The sequence below is a fragment of the Sciurus vulgaris genome, assembly GCF_902686455.1.
Source record: "Sciurus vulgaris genome assembly, chromosome: 12".
In the NCBI taxonomy this organism is placed as follows: Eukaryota; Metazoa; Chordata; class Mammalia; order Rodentia; family Sciuridae; genus Sciurus; species Sciurus vulgaris.
In genome coordinates, this window is record NC_136473.1 from 4,739,434 (window position 1) to 4,765,683 (window position 26,250).

At 43.0% G+C, this 26,250-nt stretch overlaps 1 protein-coding gene across 3 annotated transcripts in view; it reads left to right on the forward strand.

Moving 5' to 3' along the window:
- Positions 1–26,250, forward strand: part of RYR2 (ryanodine receptor 2) — a 609,490-nt gene that overhangs the window by 348,294 nt on the left and 234,946 nt on the right. For all 3 annotated transcript variants that reach the window (XM_079107027.1, XM_079107029.1, XM_079107028.1), the window contains exons 22-25: positions 1,659–1,875; positions 3,765–3,869; positions 7,999–8,102; positions 13,211–13,294. In XM_079107027.1, coding sequence (XP_078963153.1) covers positions 1,659–1,875; positions 3,765–3,869; positions 7,999–8,102; positions 13,211–13,294 — 510 coding nt within the window. The remainder of the gene's footprint in view (positions 1–1,658; positions 1,876–3,764; positions 3,870–7,998; positions 8,103–13,210; positions 13,295–26,250) is intronic.

A 26,250-nucleotide genomic window follows, 5' to 3' on the forward strand; every position in this document is an offset into this window, starting at 1 on the left:
GTCTGTTTCCCTTCTCACCTCTCACACTTCCACAGACGGCTCTGTCTGGCCACCACCCCGCTTCTCTAACCTTTGTTCCTCCCTCCTGGCATCTGTCCGCAGGGAGTGTGGCCTGTTCCTTGAAGGCAGAGGTAAGGTTCGCCCGAGAGGGAGCTGGGAGGCCGGGTGCTTTGCCCATCTATTCCCCCATTTAGCTCTGGGTAGCAAGGCTCTCTCCAGCCAGCATCCTAAAATAGTTCAGGGTCACTTCTTGGGATCACTGTACTATTCAATAAGGGGGAAATGAGTGATACCACAAAAACCACCACTTTCTGGAATTTATTTTCACTAAGTTTCCCTTTTCCCCACCTGGCCCCCATCCTATCCCCTTCCCTTCTTCCTAGAGAAATTCAGTGCCCCTTCTGTTGAGATCATGGGCTCCTCCACCTGTTTCACTGGTAAATTCTCTGCCTGTGACCAACTCTGTCAAGGTGGTTTCCTCTAATTCTTTCCTCATTTTTGCTGTTACCAGAGGGAAGCAAACTAAGACTCTAGTTCCCTGAAGTTCTACAGAGAAAACTTGAGCGTGTGATGATCTAACATCATCTTGAGTTAGATGATCATGATCCTGAGTGATCTAACAAGGGGCCGCCCTGTCGTCCACCTGGGTCTCTGTGGGTCTCCCTCATTCCTGCTGACCGTCATTCATTTTGGTTATTCTTTTAGTTAGAATGTTCCTCCCAGGAGTAACTCCTAGTTTCAAAAGCACCATATAAATGAAGAACAGAGTAATTCATGTACCAATGACATTTTTTTGGTATATTTAACCAAATCATGTTTGTTTCAAATTGTTTTAAAGCTTTTATTTTTCCTCAATTTTTGCCCTCTGCTTTTTTGTTATTATTTTTACCTGGAACTAAAACACAATTAGTTAGAAAAGGAATTACAAGGGAAATGAAAAATTTGTTTTATTCTTGGAAGCCAAGAGCCCTAAGAAATTGATACATTGATCCACTTCAAAAAGCATTGTCCAGTGGAACTCAGACTAAATTATTTTCGATTAAATGAAAATTATGTCTAAAAATTTTAGGAAGTTATTGCTGTTGAAATTGGAAAACAATAAGAAATGAAGTGTACCTGCTTTCTTCAGCAAATGGAGTCGATACCCAAGTCCAGTCAAAGGAAGTCCATGAGTAAATCAGGTGCTGAAGAGTGGTTATTGCCTCACATGTAGTTCAGCCCTGAATTTTTAAGCATATAGATACTTAGATCATATCTTCTTTTCATCTTTTTATTCCTTGGAATAAAAAAGAAGATGTCCCATGCACCTTGGGACATGGAGTGGCCAGTTGCTATGGACTTGCACTTTATTTACATAGAAGAAGGATGCGTGTGCTTTTAGTTATTTCTGCAGGGACTGTTAGGTCTCCACTGACCCATGGATGCATGCTAACGAGGTTTTGTCTTTGGATCAATGTGCTGCCCTCATGTGTTTACCTGTTATTGTTGGAGGGTTTTGGATTCGAAAGCGATGCCCTTATGGTGGTACTTAGGAAATAATGTGGCTTCTGATAAAGTTAATTTTGCACTAATTTTCTTCCCTATTAATTTTGCTAATTAGAAAACTAGGGTGCACTTTCCCTAAGGATGTAGTTGACTCTGATATGCATCCTTTTTAGGGTACGCTTTTTGCTTGGGGGGCGACATGGAGAATTCAAATTCCTTCCTCCGCCCGGTTACGCTCCTTGTTATGAAGCTGTTCTGCCCAAAGAAAAGCTGAAAGTGGAGCACAGCAGAGAGTACAAGCAGGAGAGGACGTACACGCGAGACCTGCTGGGCCCCACCGTGTCCCTGACACAGGCCGCCTTCACACCCATCCCCGTGGACACCACCCAGGTAGGCGGTCCGTCCTGCAATCGTTACGTGGACGCTCGGTGGTGCTCCCTGCAGCCCCGAGGAATGCATTTTCAGTAACAAGACCCACGTGCCTGCTTACAGGAAGTCACATACAATAATACTCCTCTGTACCACTGCCCCCCACCCATCTTTTGTTGGATTTCTTTACTGTGAAAAAGAGTCACCTCACTCTGCCAAGATTATTTCATAAGTCACAAATGTGTCACCACCTGAAGTTTTAAAAGCACTGTTCTAGGCTGTCTTTAAGGTTTTGTTAAAATAGTTAATATTATTTAGTTTATAACATGCATATTATACTTTAAAAAATAGGCAAAGATAGCAGTAGGTGGAGCTTAGGTGCACCGCTATGCAAATGACTTCACGGTGTAACAGTGTCAGGGTGACCTGGTAGCTGGGGTAGCATTCTGCACTTGAAGTGACACCACGTGGGTGTAGTGCCCTCTGAGTTTGGAGTGTACTTTTGTACATAGAACAAACATGGAGATTTTTATTTCTTCTTCTTATGTTGAAGATGATTAGCTGACCTTACCTCAGGGAGAGATTGAGATCGTGGGCACCAGGATTAAGATGCCTGGGATCAAATGCCAGCTCTGGGACTATGGGGAAAGTAGAAGCCTTGTTGATTGAGATTCTGAGGCCGTTTGACACAGTTCGCAGGTACCCCCTCCTCACCAATGGACACCCAGGGGACATCGGTCACCGTTCATGCCTCCCTGTCTCGGACACACTGTGTCCTGAGGTTGACTGTGAATTAATTAATCATGGCTTCCCTGTGATGGTGGAGCTACCTGAGTGAGGTTGGCTGGATGTTTCAGTTGACTGGTTTTTGAAGATCCAAGGCATCGTTACTGACGTCTGAGGCTGAATGAACGCAAGGCCTCGGAGCGTCAGTTGCTTATCACCCTGCTGTCTGGTTCCTTTAGTGGCGTTTCCAGTTCCACCACACAGATTCTTTATATTTTGTGGTTAAAGGGTTGAAGTACCTTGTTCGTGGCTAGGGTTCAGTTTGCATTGTCCCTTGCTGAAGAGTGGCAGGATGTTTAGTGTTACTGAGTTTATCAGGAAATGCCCTTGGGGAGATGGGGTTGGGCAGTGGGGCTGTGCCTTGGTGGTACATCAAGGGTCACCCAAGAGCCAGGTGACTGCAGCAGGTGCCAGGAAAACGGGCAGAGGTAGCTGCTCCCTGTGGAAACGGCACCTCTCGAGTGGGCCTGGCAGGCGCTTACCCTGCGGAGGAGCTGTGTGGGGCCCCCCAGGAGGGCTTGCTTCATCAAGACGGGAAAAACCCAGCTCCCCACCTTGAAAACCGCTTTGTGCTTTGTATCAAGGGGTCTTTAAACATCCCCATTTAATGAGAACAGGTAAATGCTTTTCTTCTCGAAAATTTTGTTTGGAAACCACCTAAAGAACAGAGTACAGTTCAGGGAAACACAGATTACAGCAGTCAGACATCTACAGGCTCAAAGAGCTGGTGCAATATAACTCAAGCGCTGGTTTCCTGTCCCCCTGGCCTGGGGCGCCAGCCAGATTGGTGTAGGAGCATTGGAGTGATTTACCTTTTTAAATCGTGCACCCGTTGGTGGGTGTCCCACGTCCACTAACACCCTTCAGTTGTTCCCATCAACACTCCATTTACTTTGTTCATTAATTCTCTTAGAAACCTAAGTAGTCACCAAAAAATAAATTTAAGCAAAGGTTCCCAAATTTTCCCAAAGAAGGCAGTGGAATAGGTGTTCTAGGATGAGTGGCATTACTGTGACTTAATGGCTTGCGAGGCAGTGTTAGGGCCCTGCACCTTGCTACATGAGTTTCTGATGTGTTTTGCTTTTCTTTTCTTTCTTTCTTTTTTTTTTTTTTTTTAATTTTAGATCGTGTTGCCTCCTCACCTGGAGAGGATAAGAGAGAAACTGGCAGAGAATATCCATGAACTGTGGGTCATGAATAAAATTGAACTTGGCTGGCAGTATGGTCCGGTATACAATTTTGAAATTTTTTTTTCAGATTCTGTTGATACATCTTTCGAATACAAAACCTTTTCCCCCTGTTCTGCTATGGGATGATATGAATCAAATGGGTCGATTTTTTTTTTTCTGTGTATTAGCTCTTATACAGGTTTTATTTTTATTTTCTAAAGAAGTGAGATTATTTGCAGGCTCTTTGAAGGATGGTTTAGTGCCTAAGTCATTAAAAGTTACCTGTCTTTGGGCTGAAAGTTATATTTTCAAATCAAGATTAACAGACAATGGGTAAGATTTCTAAGCCACTTAAAAAATATCTCAAACCTGAAGTGAAAAGAAGAAAGTTAGTTTTCTTTCCTCTGCCTGGTTTTCTTCTCCTCTCAGTTCCAGCTGTACCTGGTCCAAGATCTGTGAGCAGAACGTCACAGTTGGCTTCACAGTTGGAGGATAGGTCAAGAACTAATGATTAAATGTTTCCAAATGCTTATTTTCTAAAGGTCTTAGTTTATAATTTTTTAAAAAATCGAAAGACCTGTTTTTATTAGGACCTTGTTAATACTTTCATCTTTATAATACTGTTATTCTAAATGTCCCAAAGATTGTAGTATTTTGTTATACCTGATTGAACATAGAAATTATTCCTCTCAGTAACAGTCCCTTGCTTCATGCTCTGAATGAAGAGCGTTTACTGCTCGTGTGAGTTGTACCTCTAGGTACTCTGCCCCACTCAGCCATGTTCCTCTGCAGATGGCTGTGCATTCTGTTGGAATATCAGGCTGAATTGTCCCTATATTAGGCTGGGCTATGTGTCATTACTTTTTTATCTGATGATGTACAGGATGCTCTTCTCAGAGTTGGTAAATGCCTCTGGAGAAGTCCTATAGCTAGTGAGTAGCAGCTCTTGCACTGGAAGCCAGGTTTTCTAACTTTGAGTTGAGAACCGGTTTTCACTTGCATCAACTGAACAGCGGTTAGATGTTTGTTACATCAGCAACCACTTATTCAGGATCTAGTTTGGTGTTGCGTGCATTGACTTAAAAATAAGGAAGCGAATAAATGCTTAAAAAAAATAAAAAAAGAGCCACAAGTTAAGATCAGGAGAGATTATAAATGTGTACATAGTTGCCAGAGGAATTAGACAAAATTCACCAAAAGTTTCAAGATGAAGGAAAGACAATTATAGGCTAGGACGATTAAGAGCTCATACTGAAAACGAAAAGAAAGAAACCCCCAGGCCCCTGGAGAGAGCAGCATTCCCTGAGGGCTGTGCTCAGTGAGGACACTGTCCACTGCAAGCTCATTAATCACCTCAGTAGTTACACTTAGCAGTCAAGTATTTGTGATGGATCTTCTTTAAAAACTGAGGGGAAGTTCTCATTACTCACTTCCAGTCAGCACTATCCAGACTCTTCCTGCTACCTTCAAAACTCACTGAGTTTTCGGAGTCTGAAATGGAACAGTGGCTCAGAGTCATACCCACCCCCTTCCCCGTTCCCTCAAGTCACCCTTGCTTGGTCCAAGGTGCTTTGAAGCAACTTGAGCCTCATGTGGCTCCAGGGAAGGTTGAGCCCTGGGTCTCTGCAGTCCTGCTGCCATCTGCCCCTTTCCTGGGCTGTGCTCCAGAAATCCTTCCTGCGGGTTTCTCGGGACCCATTCTGGGCAAGCACTGCTCCAGGCTCCTTGTCATCTGTTTGGGAGAGTCTGGAAGTGACAGGTGAGGAGGTTTTTTACCCTCCTTTCATTGAACATGTGACTCATGTCCAGCTTGTTTACAAGACCTTGCCTGAATCTCCTTCCAGTTAAGTAGTTAGAGTCCCAGACCTTCAGATCTCCGTTATTTTAGGGTAAGGTATTGGCCTTTACTAGGCTAATTCACAAGCTCGTTAACATTGTCAATGAGGTTTCTAAGTATTCAAGTGTGTATGCGTGTGTGTTTTGGAATTTATGCTTAACTGTCGGGTGTGTCGAAGTGTTACTTTTCTGCATAAATTTTATTTGATCTGGGATATTTTGCACAGGAGCATCATGTAAGGGCTCTGTTTCATGGAACAACAGCAGGCAGGTCCACTCTATCGTTTATCTGTCCCTTTAACACTCATTGCTTGTCCTCTACTAGACTGCTTGTGCTTGGTACTGAGGACGCAAATTCAGAAGGACCTCGAGTCTAAGGTTCTGCCTTTACCTTTTCGGAGCTTCCTGGGTAGCTCAGTGAAGACATGAAACCAGTCACAGGGAGAAAAAGACGGTGTGGGTCCTTTCTGAGAAATCGGGAGGCTTCCAGGAGGTAGCCGTTAACCCCAAGGCCAGTACGGGTGGGCTGCAGTCAGAGCAGGACCAGATTCTGGCCAGACGAACCGGCATCTGTGGAGTGAGGAGGGGAAGGAACCAGGCATTTGCACTGGCCACTTGCACTGGGCAGTGAGTGTCCCCACTCTGCCTATCCTGGGGACGGAGGGCGTGATTGGAGGAGGCAGTTCAGAGTTCAAGAATGCCACATGAATGGGTGGGGCCTGTTTTGTTCTGGGCACCTCAGAGGGTGGTGGCCTTGGCTTTTCTCTGGGACAATGGTGGAGGTAGAGTTCTATGCAGGGGATTACCTGGGGCTCACACACTTCACTTGGTTTGGGTTTAGAGATTTCTAAGCCAAATTTAAAAACTCAGTTTCATGTATAAGTCTTACTCATTTGTAATGACTGCAAGAAAGAGAAGAATGAAGATGTTCTTTCCAACTGGGAATTTTTAAAATTTAAAAAATTGTAAAAATTCAAAAAATTTTCATGGAGAATTTTAAAAAAGTCCTCCCCTGTGTTTGCATACTTTTCCTGTGGCACTTAGAGAACCTGGTGACTATTCCCATGGAGGAATGTGTTCCCTGACAGCATATGGCTGTCATCTAGTGCCCCTGTGGCACTAATGCTGTAATTCAGGTCTCTAAGAAGAAAAGAAAACCTAATTACCAATGCAAGGATAGGGAACCTCTTCCTCATTCCTAAAATCTTAAATGTAGTGTAATGCCATTGCTCATACAGCGTCTCAGTTGGTTCTCTGTTATCTTTGGTTTCCTCTCTGTGGCTCCTACCAACTGCAGATCAAAAATATTCAAGAGAGATTTCATCTGCATTAAACATACGTGGGCTCCTTTTTCTTGTCATTATTCCTTGACAATATGGTGTAACGATATTTACCTATTATCTACTTTGCATCAGATAATTTAAGTAATTTAAAGATAATCTAACATATCCAGGTGGGTGCTTTCAGGTTATATGCAAACACTGTAATTTTAAGAAGGAACTGGAACATCTATGGGTTTAGGTGCTCATGGAGAGTTCTGGAATCAACTCCCTGTGTATTCTGAGGGATAGCTGTCTATACCAAGGATTACTATGAAAAATGCCTGTGTTAAGCTAACCAGTTTTGTGAAAGCAATAGAGGGATTTGTGAGAATGGAGATAACTTCCAAGGGATGAAATGAACAGCCAGGACCAATTCAGTAAGTTCGGTATTAGTCAATCATGTTGTGTATTGATGTCTCTAATCAGGTTAGTGCTAAACAGAAAAATGACTGCAAATTTAAACTAAGTCATTACCACATATTCTTACACAGGATTCGTTTCAATTTATAAAACTTACCGAGTGTCTGCCACACCTCAGGCACATTCTAGGGATTTGGAAAACATCAAAGAACACAAGATCCAAATCCTCACTCCTTCCTTCTTCACTTCCAAGTGCAGAGAGGCAGACAATAAACCAAAAAATAGATACACCTATGTTAACAGGTGTATTTTGAACAAATAAAGAGTAAGGTGGGCGGGCACAGTGCCCTGCTAGGAAGGCGGGTGAACCTCGTGGAGGAAGTGAGGTTTGAGCAAACACTGGAAGGAGTGGAGCAAGCAGCATGGTGGGCACTGGAGAGGAGCGTGTGTGGCAGAGGCCGTGGGAGCTGAGGCGTGGGCAGGGCAGGGAGCACGGAGGATGCTGGCCTACCCTGACCCTGACCCTGGACCTGACCTGGGCTGGGATCTCGGCGCTTCCCCTCGGCGGTGCTCTGAGTGCTGCTGCTTGCTCTGGGTCCCCACTTGCCACCTGTTGAAGCACCATTGCTTGTGTCTGAGAGTATTCCATGTCTTTTCCTGTCGTGTTCCAGGTTAGAGATGACAATAAGAGACAGCACCCGTGTCTGGTGGAGTTCTCCAAGCTGCCTGAACAGGAGCGCAATTACAACTTACAGATGTCGCTGGAGACCCTCAAGTGAGTTCCTCAACTTCTTCATTTTTCAATCTTCTCACCTAAAAGAAACCCCATAGAGGTGTTTTGCTTTAACTCACTATGAAGTTGAATTCCAGCTAGAACCTTCCATAATGTGTGGGTGGATTGGATGAATATTTGTTGGGAATTTGACTTTAAGGCTATGACATTGTGTCTTTTTGTGCTACATCAGCATTTCCCAAAAGGTATGGTACAGGAGTTGATGGATATTACAGAACACAGGGATTTTGTGATCCAACACAGTGCTACTCAAAGTGTGGACCAGGGACCAGAAACCAGCCCAGTCAAAACTTGTTACCGGTCTGTGATAAGATGAGTAAAGACACTAATTCTAAAGGCTTAGAACTTTTATCCCTGTTTAAGGGAGAAAGTTAATGCCTGTTAAGCTAATAACTTGAAATTGTGGGTATGTATCCTTTATGTCTTTATTTTGAAATGTTAATTCCACTGTAAAAGTTTTACCGTATTTTATGAGGGATTCAGACCATGATGAACTGGAAATTAAAAGAAAACTAGTCCCTAGTCATAGGTAGAGAAGTACTGAACTGACCTGTTTAAAGGGTGCTGGGTTAGAAGGGTTAAGTAAGTGTCATTTCGACTGATGGCCTCTTCCAGGCTCTGCCCATTTGTGTGCTGTCAATAGCTAAGATGGTGGAGCCAGCCTCTGGTGTTTCTAAGGCATACTTAGCCACAGCACCCCTTTTGGGAAGTCCCTCTGGGACTTTCTATCTGCACAGCGTTGTTGGGGAAAGCTCCCTTGGGCTATTGTATATCTTTTGGCAAAGGAGACTTTGCTCTTCCCTGACTTGGTGTCCATTGATCTCTTGAATATGCCACCTTCCTGTGCAGAGGTAAGAGTGGGGCTGAGCGGCATAATGAAGGAATGCATTTTCAAACTTATGTAAAAAGTTGAGAAAATGTTTTTGAAAAGCCTGTGACTTTTTTTTCTTGGTCTCTTTCATCCTTGATGTCCTATAGAACTGGTTTTGTTCAGATAGATCACTTACCTAGTACATTTTTGTTTGTCCTTCTGATTTATTTCTGTTTTGCTAAGAGTAAGGAGTGACTTTCATTTGAGCCACTTTACCAAAGCCCAGGACGTAAAACTTAAATAGTTTCAGATTCTAGGATATGGGATCAGGCATATACTAACATTCTGAAAGATGCAGTTTAGTTTTTATGGAGATAATCAAATTAGGCACAGAGAGTGTCTCTGTTTTACTAGTAGCTTTTTTGTTTTTGTTCAGTTTTGGTACTAGGGATGGAACCCAGAGACACTCTCCCACTGAGCTACATCTCCAACCCTTTTAATTTTTTTAATTTTGAGAAGTTTTCTCTAAAACTGTTCTTAAACTTGTGATCCTCCTGCCTCAGCCTCTGGGTAGCTGGGATTACAGGCATGCCATTTCTACTAGTAACTTAAAAGGAGGAGGAATACACACAAATCTAGTAACTTAAGACTTCACTAAAGATAGCACATGACAGGGTTTGCTTGTCTGAGGAGTGCCTTGTGTCTCAACGCTGAGGTTTTGTATTTAGCATGCCCTGCCTTTCCTTGGGTTATAGCATGAAGTTTGTACATTGAGCTTAGTAAATCACGGCAGCTCATGATTTCCTCATCTTTTACAACATCATTTAGATAAATCTGAACTACATTCCTATCATTTTAGTGATTGACAGCTAGGACATCTGTGGCAAAGAGTAAACCCTGGAGTGTGGGAAGCCATACTTGCATGCAGTATACTGGGCCTCACCTGCTGCAAATAATCCACTCTCACTCCTGACAGCTACTGGTGATGGTTTGATTAACCATTATATGCATGAACTGTGGTGTCACTCCCTATGGTGAATGCTAACAGCCCTTTTCATGAGTTGATTCTTAACATTTCTTTGCTGATGTTTCTTATAACTACATAGTGTTTATCTATATGGTTTTGTGTTGACCCGATTTTACCTGTTTCTTTAAAAACAGAGGAGTAAAGTCCCTCCTCCCAAATTTACACTGTCTCTTTCCTCTATGCAGAGGACGTAGGGTGCTTCTTTTTGTATTCTATTCATTTACTTAGTTGGCAAAGGCCCCAGCGGAGTAGGTGAGGGAATAGCCTCTGGCACTGGGGGACCTGGGCTCAAGGACTTGCTCCACCAAGGCGATCTTCCTGGAGTGACTCCACTTTGCTGCTCTTAGACTTGGTCCTCCTTGTTCATGGTGGTGATAATGTATCTATTTCCTGGGGCTCAATGACAGCATTCTGATGAAGTTTTCAGCGCCACCTGTCTGGCAGGGCAGGCACCACCCCGGGTTTCTGGCTTTACAGTGTATCACAGAGGGATTAACAGCGTTGTTCATTGAATCCTGAGAAGTCACAGATAGTGAATAGGCAGAAATCATCCCAGCATGTCCCTCATTTTGGATTGAAGGATGATTTACTGTGAATATAATGTGATGTTCTTTCTGTGACTTTCTGCCTTGTAAATCACTGGCAGATGAGTTACTTTAGACCTGAACTGTCACCTGTGTGTGCTACATATGGCACCACAGAGTTCTGACATCACCTTGGCAACAGCACAGGTCACTGAGTGTGCTGGTCCCTGAGTGGACTGTGTGTGTGGCCCAAGTTCTAGCTTCTGGTTTCAGGTTCAGTTGCTGCACTGCTATACAAATTCCAGGTCTTACATTCTGAATCAGTAAGTCATGGTTTGGAAGTTCATATCATAATGGTGTTTAACCCACAGACAACATCCTGTTGTAGGATGTTTCCTGGGAGGCTAACACACAGATAGAGGTCATGATGTTCTCCTGGCTGAGTATTTTTTCTTGAGCATCATCCGTACGACATTGGTACATATGTGGGGGCAGAAGGGGTGGACGGAGGGATACCGGATAGTGAAGAAGAGCGATGCAGGGGGCGGTAGGTGACGGCAAGGCCTCACTGTTGTCTAAAGGGGCAGGTGGTCCTTCCTCTTCTCCCGCTTCAGTACCTAATTTTCCCCTGGTCATTGCTGGTAGCAGTCTGCCCAGTCCTGGGTGTTCTGATCTTTATGTTCCATCCTGGACCCTTTATTCTCTTCCAGTGCACACTCATCATGCCTGTGGTCCAGTTCCCACAAAGGTGCTCCAAGCGCCAGGGGTTGATCCTTAACACAGACTCCTGCTCTAAGGGGAGGAGGTATGTGTCCCAGCCCGCACACAGGTGACGCGTTCCTTGGCGCATCAGGAAGCAGGGTCACCTGATGCCTCTTTGGCAACCGCACTCCCCGCCACTTACGTGGCTGCACAGTCAGGAACCGGGATTCCTCCTGGACACCTCCTTTTGTCTCAACCCTGGTCCGGCCCATCCTTAGTCCCTCCAGCTGCAGCTCCAGTCTCCCTCAACCCCACGTCCCCTGTTCATGCCATCACTGACTGTCACCCAGACTACCCACAGTCTCCTCACTGGTCCTCCTACCCTATCCCCACACTCTGCACACGGAATCCCACGTTACACACATGTGCATCCATTCCGTGGCTTCTCCTTCTCTTGAGCTCCATATCCTCCCAGCAGCTGCAGGGCCTTCTGTCTCTGTGCCTGACCCTCCCTTGTTCCCTGTGTTCCACCCCCAAAGACCTCTTCCTCCCAGTGAGTTCACTTTTTGCTGCCTTGTCTGTTCTCTTTCCTTTGCTAGAAACTTCTCTGCCTGATACTCCACAGCCTCTTCCCTGCTTAGACTCAGTTTCTACTTCTGTCACTTCCTTGCTGGGGATCTCCCCACCACCTCCTGTCCTCTCTTGAGAGCACCTCACAGAATTTTTGTGACTCTCTTTACAATTCATCATCTGACTTGTGGAGGTTATCTGACATTTGCCTTTCCCGTGAGAATCTCAGCTTCATGGAGGCAGATGCCACGATTTATTTTATGACTTTAATTTTTTAGAGCAGCTTCAGGTTCCCAGCCAGCAGAAGTGCAGAGGGAGGTAGGGATTCACCAGGCCATGCAGGGCCCATGACCACACAGGTGCCTCTGTTCCACTGATGTACCCGCATTGAGGCATCCCTAGCACCTGGTGTCCACAGCAGGTGTTCACAGCAGGCGTCCACGGCAGACTCAAAAGCACAGTCATGCTGTGAGTCCTAACAGGGTGTCCCCCACATATTTCCCCAGATGGCTGCTGGCTCGCATATTGCAGATATTTCTCAAACTTTGATTTTCCATCTCGGGCATCTTTGACTTTGCTGCTCCTCCGCTTTCAGTGCCCCAGAACAAACCAGGTGTCTAGGAGTCGACTGGACTCTCCCCTTCCTCCCTCCCTCAGGGCTTCTAATCCCCTTCATCCCCCACTTCTTTTCTGTTTCCAGTCTCCTTTTAAATGACACATCCTTTGTTTAAAAAATACATCTGGATATCTATTCCTCTGTCGATCTCTCCAGCAGTCCATCCACGCAGATACACGTCCCGATGGATAATGGGCCTCCGTGTGTGAATGTCTAGGTAGTGGGTAGGCGCCCGGGTAGGCAGGTGGGATGCGGTGCCTGTGTGCAGCATCATAGCTGAAGACTGAAGCTCACCTTAAAGATGATGAAAAGAAAATAGATGAAAAGCATTTTGACGTTTCCAACTTATGGAATACTTCAGAGAGGTTAAAAATCAAACTAGCTTTATGTGAAAGGAAAGTGATCTGAAGGTTGTCAAAAGAGCGAATTATAGAGACATTGCTCCTGTATATTGTATATGTCCTTTTGTGTGAGAGGCAGAAACACCACAATGTGCACACACACACACACACACGCACATGTACACGCATATTTTCTTTAGTGTGCACAGACCCCCAGCAAGATGCACAGGAACCGGCAACCGTCAGTGCCTCTGAGAAGGAAAAGGCACTGGACAGAAGGCGCCTTTCCAGCTACCCCTTTCTGTGCCATTTCAATTTTCAGGTTCTTACTTCTTATTCAAAAGTAAAAAACTGGAAAAAAAAAAAAGTATTCATTTAGCTTTAAAACAACAGACTTGTGCTGTGCTTTGGGGGCGGATCTCTTCCCTTCCTGGTGGTTAGGTTGGGTTGTCTGGGCACGGGAAGGCACCTGCAGCTCATCTCTGCTTTTCATTCGCAGGACTTTGTTGGCCCTGGGATGTCACGTGGGCATATCAGATGAACACGCTGAAGAAAAGGTGAAGAAGATGAAGCTCCCCAAGAAGTAAGTTGAGTGGCAGGCACTTTCCACCCTGCAGGGTGTCTGTGCGGCCTGCCCAGGTTCAGGGAGACCCCGGTGCCTCGCTGGCACTTGGTGGCAGGCACTTTCCACCCTGCAGGGTGTCTGTGCAGCCTGCCCAGATTCAGGGAGACCCCGGTGCCTCGCTGGCACTTGGTGATCCAGTGCAGATTCAAAAATCCAGACAAGCCAGATCACATGGATTACTTCCCGTTTGTGGTGGCACGGTAGTGGGACAGTAGACTCTCAGGTTGCCAAGAGAAGGATCGAAGCTCAGTATGTGTTTGGGAGTGTTTTATAAAGTCTTATTCCTAGTGTTTGTGTGTGTGAACACTTCTTATTTACGATTCGATGTGACTGTTTCCTATCGAAATTGTTTATTATTTTATTTTATAAAGAAAACATGCTTGAGGAATAATGACGAAATCAGTTTTGTTATTTGAAGATAAGAAGGCTGAGCAGGTCCAAGCTGTTGGGGTGGCTTTGCCTGCAGTGATGTGTCCTGCACCTGTGACACCATTCAACCTTGTGACCCTTAGTGTCCTCCCTGCTAACAGTCCTTGAGGTTACCTGCTTCATAGGGAAGTGTCAGGTACTGAATGAGCAGGTGTATGACAAATGGTAGCTGTTTTGTGATGTTATTATTTTCTCATTTATTCTAACTTAGACATTCAAGCCACTGTTTGCAGACCACCCATTATTTTTATCCCCCGTTTTTTATTGGTGCATTATAGTGGTACGTAATGATGAGATTTGTTGTTACATATTCCTGTATGCACACGATATAACAATACCATTTGGTCACTATCACTCCCCAGCACTTCCCTTCTCCCTCCCATTAGTCTCTTTCCACAAGTGATATTCCCTTGATTTTCAGGAGATCCCCCCCCCATTCCTTTTTCTTCCGTAGCTTCTGCCTATCAGAGAAAACACATGACCCTTGACCTTCTGAGTTAGACTTAGTTCACTTAAAATTATGGTCTCTAGTTCTATCCATTTTCCTGCAAATAATTTCATTTTTCTCTATGGCTGAATAAAGAAAATTCTATACAAAAATTGTGGATATATATATACCACAGTTTGTTTCTTTCTTCATCCATTAAGGACACTTAGGCTGGTTCCATAGTTTGGCTATTGTGAACTGTGCTGCTGTAAACATGGATCTGCATGTATCACTGTAGTAAGATGACTTTACTACTTCAGGGTAAATATTGAAGGGTCGTGCAGCTGGGTCATATGGTGGCTCCATGCCTAGTCTTTTGAAGAACCTCCCTACTGATTTCCATAGTGGTTGTGCTAATTACAATTAAACCAACAGTATGAAAGTGTCCATTTTTTCCCACAGTCTCTTTAGCATTTATTATTATTTATATTTTTGGTGACTATCATTCTGACTGATGTGAGGTGAAATCTTGGCGAAGTTTTTTTCTTTCTTTTTTTTTTTTATTAGAGCTTTGAGGTTGCATGCAGTAGTTGGGTTCATCCTAACAAACTCATGCATGCATGGAATTCAGTTTCAGTTCATGATCCCTTTTCCTTCCTGTCCTCTCTCCTCCTCCTACTCTCCTTCCTCAGTGTAGTTGATTTGCATTTCCCTAATTGCTAATAACGTTGCACAATTTTTCACGTTTGTGAAGTGATTGTTTGATTTGTCTGTTTATTAGTTGGGTTATTTGATTTTTTTGGTGTTAAGCTTTTTGAGTTCTTTATATGTTCTAGATATTAATCCTCCATTATAAGAGTAGCTAGCAAAGATTTTTCTCCCATTCTGTAGGTTCTCTCTTCACTTTCTTAATTGCTTCCTTTGCTATGCAGGAACTTTTTAATTTGATGTCATCCCATTTATTAGTTCTCGGCATTGTTTCCTGAGCTTTAGGGGGTCCTATTGAGAAAGTCACTGTGCCTAAAAGCTGGAGTGTTGACCCTACGTTTTCTTCAAGGGTCGCATAGTTTCTAACTTAGGGTTATAAACCATTAAGGATGATCTGACTTAGGGTTTTGCTCCATTTTGAGTTGATTTTTGAGCAGCGTGAGAGATGAGTGTCGAGTTTCATTCTTCTGTGCATGGATAACAGGTTTCTCCAGCACCATTTGTTAAAAATTCTGTCTTTTCTCCAGTGCATGTTTTGGTGCCTTTGTCAGGGATCAGGTGTCTGCAGATGTGTGGGCTTGTCTCTGTGTCTTCTATTCTGTACCACTGTGGAGACCACACATTACAGTAGCAGGTTTGGGAATGTGGTAAATGGTATCATGGAGATGATAACAAATCAGCCCCCCATCAGCTTGGTTGTATCCCCTGGCCTCGGGCTCCCCAGATAAACATGAAACCCAACTGGAAATGTTGTGCCTGCTGAAAATGTAGCGATGGCCGCCGGGGCCTAGCACTTCAGGCTGCACACAGGGTGCTTGGTGCTTCCTGAGAGAGCTGATGGAGGCTCTTTTGTGACCTTGCACGTTCCTAAGTTCTAGACGTGTTCTCCAGACGCGTGACCAGTCGCAAAAGGTATGATTTTATGGTGCATTTCATACATTTATGTTTGAGTGAATCTTTCTCTTCAGTTTCTGGTGTATCTAATGGTAACAGATGAGCTCTCTGCCATCAGAATCTATTTAAAAATCACATGAACACATTGATAACTGGGAATTTTCCTTGTTCATTTTTCTCTGCACTGTATTTCCAGTCCATTTTCCTGGCTCTAGCTCGTGCCGTTGAGTGATGTTCTTTTGTCCAGCGGTCTCTGCCTTTGAGACAAATTGCAAGATCAGTTGCATTCTTTGTTCACATACATAATTTTTGTTATTAAAAAGATCATTCAGTTCAGTGAACCAAAAATTGCTGCTGTTTATCATGAAAACTCCAGCTTAATGATCCTCTGGTGACAGCTCAATCAGGTTTTTGTTCAGTTTTTTGAGAACAAAATAATTGGAAGCCACCTAACTTGCAAAAGAATTCATTATCCTGTCATTAGAGCTGTTCACGCACTTGGAGTTTTGGAATGTTTGTGAAAAAGGCGTTATTAGCGCTAAAAAGATGAAAAATAAAACCAAACTCAACAAATCGGTAAGTATAACCATTTCTCTTTGACCTGGGTAAGAAAATAGAAATGTTAATTTCATATTATCTCTGAAAGCATAACATGGTTAATAATTTTTATACTGCTCTCTGTGCGCGTATGTGTTTGTGTGTGTGTGTGTGATGTGTATGTTTGTACTTCACTAAAACCCTGGGGTACAATTTATCTTGTTCCATTAGTGGACTTTTTTTCTTTGCCATATAACCTACTTGGTAAAGCTGGTTTTCACTGTCAAAACAAATGGTTAAAATAATTGTCTTTTGTCATAAAAAGTTTGGCTTTCTTTTTCTGTTGAATCATTTGGGTTAATACGTGTCCATGAAACAACCGTCTCAGTTCTGATTTCTAAGTTTAAGACAGGGCACAGGGTTTGCAGTGGTTCTCTCCTAGGGGAACTGAGTCCTCTCCCGTGGTATTAAATGAGAACTCCTCTCACCTGCAGTCTGTACTGGTTCTAAATTCACCATGAGATACCATTTAATTTTTACTCCATTAGGGAATTGATAGTAACTGGCGTCAACATGGATGCAGGTCAGCATAACCTGAAAGGTTGAGAGTTTCAGAACCCTTTCAAGCACTTTGGCATCGTCACACCAAGTAGCCCACACCTCTCAGCCGGCAGCTCCACCGTGGAGAAAGTGTGCACCGACAGACAGGCAGCTACTGTCCAGAGCAGTGCTATGTGCAATAGCAAAAGTAAACAAATAAATAAATAAATGGAAGGTTATTGGATGTGGATGGAATATTCTTCAGGATGATGTTGGATATAGTCTAACTGAATGCATTATATGTCAACATAGGTGAACATAAAGAATAATGTTGAGGGTAGAAAGAACATCTCCCTGGGTGACATAAAGTTGAGACACACAAGACAAAGGCAGTCCCAAAATACATGTGGAAATTTTCTGTATGCTGAAGGCATTCTAGCAGATAAGTGGGAAAATGGTAGACCACTCAGTGGAGCTCAGATAATTGATTTCAAAATGGGACACAGATGTTTGCAGGATGAGATCTAATTGCATAAGACGGAAGGTTTTGAAGACAACAGCATAGGCTGTCTTCATGATCTCGAAGTGGGAAGATTTGTTTTAAAAACAGAAAAAACACTCATCCTTACTTCATTTAAATCTTTAGTTCAATAAAATATTCTTGAAGAGACCTTTCCTCCATATCCTGTCTAATGATGTGGCCATTTCCTTTGTCCCACTTTATCTTTCCAGTCATTCTTGTGATGTGGTGACACTTACTTGCTTGTTTTCCACCCTGGCTTCCTTCACTGTAAAACCCCTGCACATGATTAAATGCTTCATAGATACTGTTGAGTAAACAAAACGTCGTCTAAATGTGGCTATATTGAAAAACTTATGTGCATCAAAGGAGATGATAATCGAAGCAAAAAGACTCAGAGAACAATACCAAGACTCCTAAAAATTAGATGTCCTGATAAAAAAATTAGCCAAGGATATGGATGATTCACATCCAATAAACATGAAAGACAGTCAGCCTTACTAATATCAAGGCAATGTAAGTCAAAATCACAATGAGAAGCTATTTTGTGCCCCCAGGTTGGTAAAAACTGAGCAGTTTGGTGGGACCATCTATTAGTACAACTACTGCAAAGACCAAGGCAGCCTGATCTCTTAAAGCTGGAGAGTGCCCGGCTATTTCTTGATGTGAGCCTTAGAGAAGCTTTTGCATATACAATACACCTGAAAAGACAATTCATTATAGTATAGATTGTAGCGGCAGCAAATGGGAAAGAACTTAAAAGTCTACTGACTTGAGAATCTAAAACTAACTTTTAGATGTGTGTATTGGGATTCTATAGAGTAGGTAAAACAAATTCATTAGAGCTAAATGACCCTGAAGGACAAATGTCAAACACATTGCCTTGAAAAAAACAAAACGCTATGGATAGGCCCCGTGTAACACCGTTAAAACTTGAGGAATGTGAGACGCAGCTCAGATCTGCTTTACAGAGCTCAGTAGGCCTAGGGAAATTCTACTGAGGAGGAGTCAGCTTCAAATTCAGGCAGTCATACCCTCTGAGGGCAAGTGAGGGGACAATGTGGGAGCTTCAAGTGTCTATGCAAGTTCTGACACTTTTGCAAAGGTCTGAACTGGAGTAATGAAGAGATGTTTGGTTCCTAACGCCAGATTACAATCGGCTTTTTAAAAAAGTGAATGAGAGGAAGATAGCAGATTTAGTATATTGAGTTTTAAGAAGTTGAGAGAAGCCAGTTGACTGGGTTCAGAAAGACATGGGGAAGGAAGCTTTTCTGATAGCCTAGGAGAGACACATGGGCATGTTACTGAACATGGGAAGGAACGAGAGGAGACGGACTTTAAAGGAGAGAGGGGATGGATTAAAGGGAAGATTTTACACGACCCTGCCCATGTGTCCCAAGATCTGCCTTCCAAAAAGTTAATATTGACCAGGTTAGAGGAGAACAAGGTGCTGAGAGAGCCCACTGGGCGATCTTAAAGGCTCATCCTCCTGCCCTGGAGGTATGGACTGCAGGCCAGCCGAAACTAGAGAGGCCACCAAAGTGAAAGAGAACACACATCGAGAAGTTAGTCTTCATTCTTAAAGTACTTAAGCAAAATAGGACCCTCCTTGAAGGGTTCAGACCCTGACAAGGACACTCTCCCATCTCCCTTCTGCTGCCCCTGCTGCTGTGGACCAGGTTTGCCCCTGCGCTTCCTGAGTCTGAATGTCAAATATGTTCTCTATTTGACAACAATTTGTATGTGCATTTTTTCTGGTATATAATACACGTTGTTTCACTAAAATTCCTAGGGGTTTTTGTAGACTGTATGATTCATTGTGGCTTTTGTCCTTTTCCTGCCTGCTTCTCCTTCTCTCCCTTCTCTCAAAGCAAATAAGCAAGAAATGAAGAATACAACACATTGTCTATTTTTAAATTCATTCATCTTTCCACATTTATTGTAAAATCAAGTCCTTTACCCACTGTGTTGTTTGATGAGCATCGAGTTGAATTACTATAAAAAAAAAAAAAAAAACACTGCAGAGGAATCTGCTCCAAGATCAAGTGACCCCTGATAGCTACTGTGCCCGAGATGAAAAAGACTACTGATTTAAATGAAAATAAACTCTCTGAACGCAAATGCCAGTTATTTAGGCTTTGCTTTATCACCTGCTCTTATTAAATCAACATAACACAGGAGGTCACAAGCTGATCGCATGTGTCTATCTCTGAGGGCGAAGAGGTGGTTGGCATTGACTTGGAAGAAAACCACATCAGAATTGTCTGAGGGGTTTTTAAAACTAGTACTAGATCTCCTGCCCTTTCCCACCACCTCCTTTTCCCTAGTGACGTGAGGCTTCTGCTTGGGATGGGTAGTGCTGTGGCAGGACAGGAAAAGCTGAGGATGATGCTCTCAGTGCGTGTGTGCATCCATTGACTTACGCTGACTCTGAAGCAAATGTTTAGCTGGAGCTAACTGCACCCAACCGGCGGGGCGAGGCTCTGTGGTAGCACACCTGCTCAGCACGCAGAGGCCCTCAGCCCCTTCCCAGCACCACCTGGAACGTGTGCACTGCTGATGTGACACAACACACACAGGTTACATCAATACTACCTAAGGAAAAGTGTAAAACTACAAATTGACTTCTCTGTCATGAGACACTGTAACTATGAAGGAAAAAATATTTCTAATACTCTTTTTAGAGGTAGCGGGTAATTTTCACAGACCGCAAATTTAAAAATGCACTTGAAGGTAATGTTTTTCATTTCTTATCAGGCTTGATTTCAGATTGAAACCCAGTGGGTCCGGCAGCCAGAGGTTGGCCTAATGCTGGGACTGTCCCTCTGATCCGTACGCCTCCTCCCTTTCCCTTTGCTGCTTGGTTTCCTTCCAGCTGCTGGGGTATTTTTTGTTTGTTTTGTTTTTGTTTTTGTTTTTGTTTTTTTAGTGTGTAGAAAAAATATATTTAAGAGAACATTATTCTGGCCCTGATATCCTTTTTCACATGTTTGCTCTGGGACTCCCTGATTCCTGTGAGAACACACTCCTTGTATAGATTTTTGAGTCTCTGTTGTTCAGAGATGTAGTGTTGGTGCCTTGAACTGGGCCTGAGAACATCCTCTGCTGGTGGGTGAATCAGAGCGTGAGGTTTGCCCCTGGGGCGCTCGCCAGTTGGGAAGGGTGCCCCAGGGTGCCCCACCCTCAGCCGCTCTCATTATGCTGGCTGTCGTTGACTGGCTGGTCAGCATTGGTTTCTGCTGGAAACGAATGGGGTTCCCTTCAGATCTGTGGGAGTGGGTCCACAGTGGGTCCTCCTGGTCCCTTGGGGTTCCGCTCCACCTTGATTCCCTAGGCTCCCTGGGAATCCTGGGAGCTGGCAAGCCCTCTCTGTTAGCATGGCTTTGCAGGGTCTTGGTGCAGGAAGGGATTGCTTCCACCTAACAGAGGGACTTGGTTTGTCACCATATCTGTTCTCCTGAGCACAAGGGCTCAGGGGTGCACAATGATGGGACCTGGCCATTTCCCTCAGGGAAGCAGGCCTCAGATTGGCTCTGACTCTGCAGGGGCCTCTGTGGCTGCACCTGGGTGGGGTAAGAGTGTGGGCTTTCTTCTGACCTCCCACCTCTAGGCTCTGGGACCTCAGCCTGCCTTAGACCGGAGACCTTGGGTTCTTTGTCTTTCCTTCCCATCCCAAGGCATAAGGTCTGGTTCTTCGGTATCAGAAGAGATACTTTTACTATCACAGGGCTATTCTCTGTGATGGTAAAAATTTCAAAAGTGAAGGGTAGATTTTGGGGTCTGTCTTTTAAATGACCCTTGCTTCTTTTAAATGAAGCAGTGGATGCTTTCTGATGCTACCTCATGAGGGCTGAGTGTTGGTGGAAGACCTAAAGGCATGAAGGAGCAGGGGTGGGAACACAGGGTCTATGGGCTTATTAGATGTGTATTTTAAAATAAACATGCAAAAAGGAGTGAAATAGTATAAGAAATAGATCTCTTCTACTTTATTTTTCTGAGTTCTATGTCAAAATTAATTTTTCCATATTTGTTTTCTGGAGAATGGTTTTTGAATATTCTCTACTCACTTTCTGTGAAATGTCAGCCCAGGATTCATTTCTAGGAGATGTGCTTCCAGCAAAACTTGTTCTTTGGTATCTCTGGTGTGCAGTCATCTGAGAGCTTCCCATTTGTTCCGAGGCGCTTGCAGGGCTGATTTGGTATTGAAATTTACAGCTAACATCCACTGAACTTGGACATCATCTTTCCATGTTTACTGCACATCTTTCACAACATGATTTCCAAGCTTCATTTAACTCGATTCATGCTAAACAAGGAAGCTCAGGAGGTGAGGGCGGCTAGGCAAAAAAGGAAGGCTTGCTTCTTAGAGTTTTTTGGTGTTCTGCCGCATTTTGCTCCTCACTTTAATTGGCCCTTGAGTGAGATGGTACCAAGTTCTTTTCAAAGGCTCTTTCCGAGTACCTGCTACCTGCGTAGGAAACACGGGAGTCACAGGGGCGAAGTGTGAAACTGAGCTGCTACTTGACCTGAGGATTCCTCAGTGGGGCCAAATTCTGAGATGTTCTATTTACACCTTGGGGACCCTGATGCAAATGGAGCTGGCACTTTGCCAGGTTTCCCTCCCTCCCTCCCCATTTGTTTTGTTCTTTTTCCAGAGTTATTTAAAAGAGAAATTTTACTGTAAGGAAACTGAAAAACAGTCTGTTTGGGTAATTTATTATTCATTGTTGTTTTTATTGTTTTGTAATCACTAGATTATATACTTGTCAAAATAAAACTGAAAGCTATTAACTATAAGAGTTTTCATATTTGGAAAGCCAACAGATTGGATTGGCTTAATTTCATCTGTATTCCTCAGAAGCTAATTGTGTAGATGACAGAGACCTGGCATGTGAAATTAGGGGAAATCCGACAAGCTACCTGCTCAACAGATAGATTGAAGGAGAAAGGAACCCAGTGACAGATTCTGGCAGAATTTTTCCAGGAAGTTTGAGAAAGTGTGATACAATACACAGAAGTGGTTTATATGAACTGTGCATATTTTGTATCAATACACTGGGTAGTGATAGGACTTTTCCCTATTTTGGGGTCTATGGAATTTTACTTCCCAGGAATTGCCATAATGATCTCATTTCCTTTAAATATCTAGGAATCAGTCTGAAATCATTTGAAATCAACGTGATCCATGTCGATCACATTCTATTCAAAAGAATTTGTTGTACTTTTTCAAACAAATTAATAATTCATATTAACTGTTGATTGACTTTTATGTACCTCATTAAATGCTGTTAATGTAATGAAATGGACATTATTTGCCAAGGTACATTTTATTACTTTTTAACATATTATTTGTTTTGGTATGATGGTTTGATTCTTAGTTCCTTTGTTAAGATGTACTACAAATGGAAAAGTGGTCTTTTAAATCACTGTTCATTCTGTTAATTCAAATTGGCAAAGCATTCATTTGATGATGTCATCAGTTTCGTCAAATAGAGTTGGTTGAATTGATGAACTTCAAAGATATTTGTATTTATTTACTCTCTAGGAATATGAGATGATTTTTAGTACAACCGATGTGGAAATGAAAAGGTTTGAGAAAAGTGATAGTAACTTGAATCTGGATGGGATTATTCATTATTTAAAAGTACCATTTAAACCTCTTTTAATTAATTAATTAATTTGCTTGCACAGGTAGAAAGCCAGGTAAGATAAATTTTAGTCCACATCTGAAAATGGGTGTGAACTAACTATCGTGCTTCTCCAAATCACCAGGTGCAAACCCAACACCATGGGTTTCCACTGTGATCACAGCTTAAAGCGACTGGGGAAGAAATTCTGCCTAGGAAGAGGAACACTTAGGACACAGAGGGGATGCTTGTGTCAGTATTGTCCAGCTTCATGCATTAACAGAACTGTTCTATACTTTTTTGTTTGCAAGGACCTCTTTCTCTCCCTCCAGCTTTTCAAAACTACCTTCCCAGTCCATGCGACATTGCTAGAAAACCTGCCTTAGACCAGTGGCCTGGGGCCTCTCTCCTCCTTGAGGGCGCAGTAAGGCAGCCTTGGGTCTAATCAGTGATTCTTGTCTTTTTTTTTTCTTTATCTTTTTTTTTTTTATTTATTTTTTATTACCAGGGATTGAATGCATGGGTGCTTAACCACTGAGCCACATCCCAGCCCTGTTTTTTTTTGTTTAAATTAAAATCTTTTTTATTTTTACAGACTGCATTTCGATTCATTGTACACAAATGGGGTACAACTTTTCATTTCTATGGTTGTACACAATGTAGATTCACACCATTCACGTAATCATACATGTACATAGGGTAATGATGTCTGTTTCATTCTACTATCTTTCTGTCCCCCACCCCTCCCACCCCATTTTCCTCTACACCATCCAAAGTTCCTGCATTCTTCTCTTCCCCCCACCACCACCCCTCTTTACATAGTGTCATGCACTTATCAGAGAAAACATTAGGCCTTTGGTTTTAGGGGCTTGGCCTATTTCACTTAGCATGATATTTTCCAACTTCATCCATTTACCAGCAAATGCCATAATTTTATTCTCCTTTATGACTGAGTAATATTCCATTATGTATATATACCACACTTTCTTTATCCATTCATCAATCGAAGGGCATCAAGGTTAGTTCCACAATCTAGCTATTGTGAATTGAGCTGCTGTGAACACTGATGTGGCTGCAACAGCAGGCAACAACAGGCAGCTGTTGCTGCACTGGCAGTCTGTGGTCAGTCTGCTGGCTGCTGTCCAATGATCGGCTGGTGAACTTCGGGTGGTGGGTGATGGGTAGGTGAAGGGTAGGTGAAAGCAGGTGATGGACAGGCAAGAGGCAGGCAAATGGCGGATGGTAGGTGCCAGACAGTGAGCAATCTGTACTCAAAAAGTAGTCGATATGCTGGCAGACTGCACGCAATCGCAGTAGATAAATGGGGTAAACAGCATGGGATCAATAAGCAGCAAAAACTGCCTCACCAAGAAACAGATATCCTCTGCTTGAAACCTGAGTTATGGAGCCACAAGGAGCGTAGGCTCCCTCTAGTCCGCCATCTTGGATCTCGAGAAAAACCTTTTTAGTTTGAATCTGTCCCATTTATTGATTCTTGTCTTGATGCCAGATCTTCATCATCTGTGTGTCCTGTGACAGCCTGGTGGGATGAAGGCCACTGGAAAGGGAGAGAGGGAAGCGGGGCATGTGCTGCCTTGCACTGGGTCCCTGTGGGCCCCTCTGGGGACTGAGAAGAGGGGTAGGGAGGCCCATCGACAGGGTTCTGCATCCCACTCTGCAGCTGTCTCCAGCAAATAGCATCCAGTTCGAAAATTAGACTCCGTCAACCTGATTACCGTTTGGCGTACTGAAGGTTCTGGACGTTTTTTCTTGAAAAAAATGTTAGCTGAATAAGAACTTGTATGTGTGACTATACTCAGAGCTTGCAAATGCATTTGTACACTTAAACATCAGAAATATGTAGATCCAGTAATTTATTGAGTGGGTAAAAAATCTCATGTAGCTTTATTCAAAAAAAAAAAAAGAGAAAAGAATATTATGACCCATGTACGTAGAGTTCTGATTTAAGACAGAACAAAACTTCTTGTCTATAAATTTAGTGTAAATTGAATGACTTAAGTCAATAATTATTCATAATTGTATTTGCTAGACCAATCTACTTAAAACAATATTTCTATGATTTTTGACTATAGATAAATTACGAGATAGAAACAGTAGTAATTAAGGTAAAGGTAACTTTAAAAACTATTTTTGCTGCAATACATTGATTCATTCAATAAATTCTCATTGAATATCCCCATGAACTGGACACCATGCTAGGTGCTGGGGACAGCTGTGACCAAAATGGAAAAACTTGCTGTTCTCACAGGAGTGTGGCTTGTGATGATGTCAGCCATGAGCTGGAGAAAGATGATTTATAGTTTGATTTTAAAGAGTGTTTTTTCAAATGTTCTCATGCTTTTTTTAAAAAAAAGTATTATCTGGTGAATTTTCTTCATATTCACAGAAGGAGAATCTTTGAGATGAAGATGCATGTTTATTTACATTTAATTTGACAAAATTAATTCCTTCAGAAACTATTTACCGAAAGGCTGTTATCAGCTGAAAATTGTTTTTGGTATAATGGCAGAAAAATGGATAAATTCAAGGTATCGGTGATTATTGGGAATAAATGAAAAGAAGGAGCCAGAAGCAGTTGTGACCGGGCTTTGTGACTGTCTCAGAGTGCCGTGGGGCAGGACTGTGTGGATGGAGCCCCTGCCCTTGTGTGTGTGTTGAGAGGAAAGCGTTTTCAGCTTTGCATTCTTCCAAAGACTAAAGCTTCTGACTGTCGTAAGATGTTCTGTCTCTCACTCAGAGTGCGGAAGTAGCCCTGGCTCAGAGTTCCCTAAACTCCGGGGAAATAAGATGAAATCGCGTTTGAGATGATTGCATAACTGAGATTTTCTGTTCTCTTGGTGCCTCTCTTATTTAGTGACTTCCTTGGTAACATAACTGGGGATGGTAATAGAAAAATAAATTACCAACATGTTGGCATTTCCCTGTAGAATAAGGAACAGATAGTAAAAAGGTATGCTGATTTATGAAACAAACATTATGTCCCTATAACATTTAAAAGTTGAAGAAAGTGAGAACTTTACAGGAAGAGAAATCCATTAGAGGTTTAATAGTTTACCAGTGTTTTGATTTAAACTATTCAAAAGCCTTAACTATTGGGAGCTCAGCGATAGCATCTTTGAAAAGTGAGTAGGTCGTCTCATTTCTGTTGTGTTGGTGTGGCAGTGGGAGCAGGCGGGCCGTGTGGCTTTTCTGCCTAACCGTGTCAGCTGGA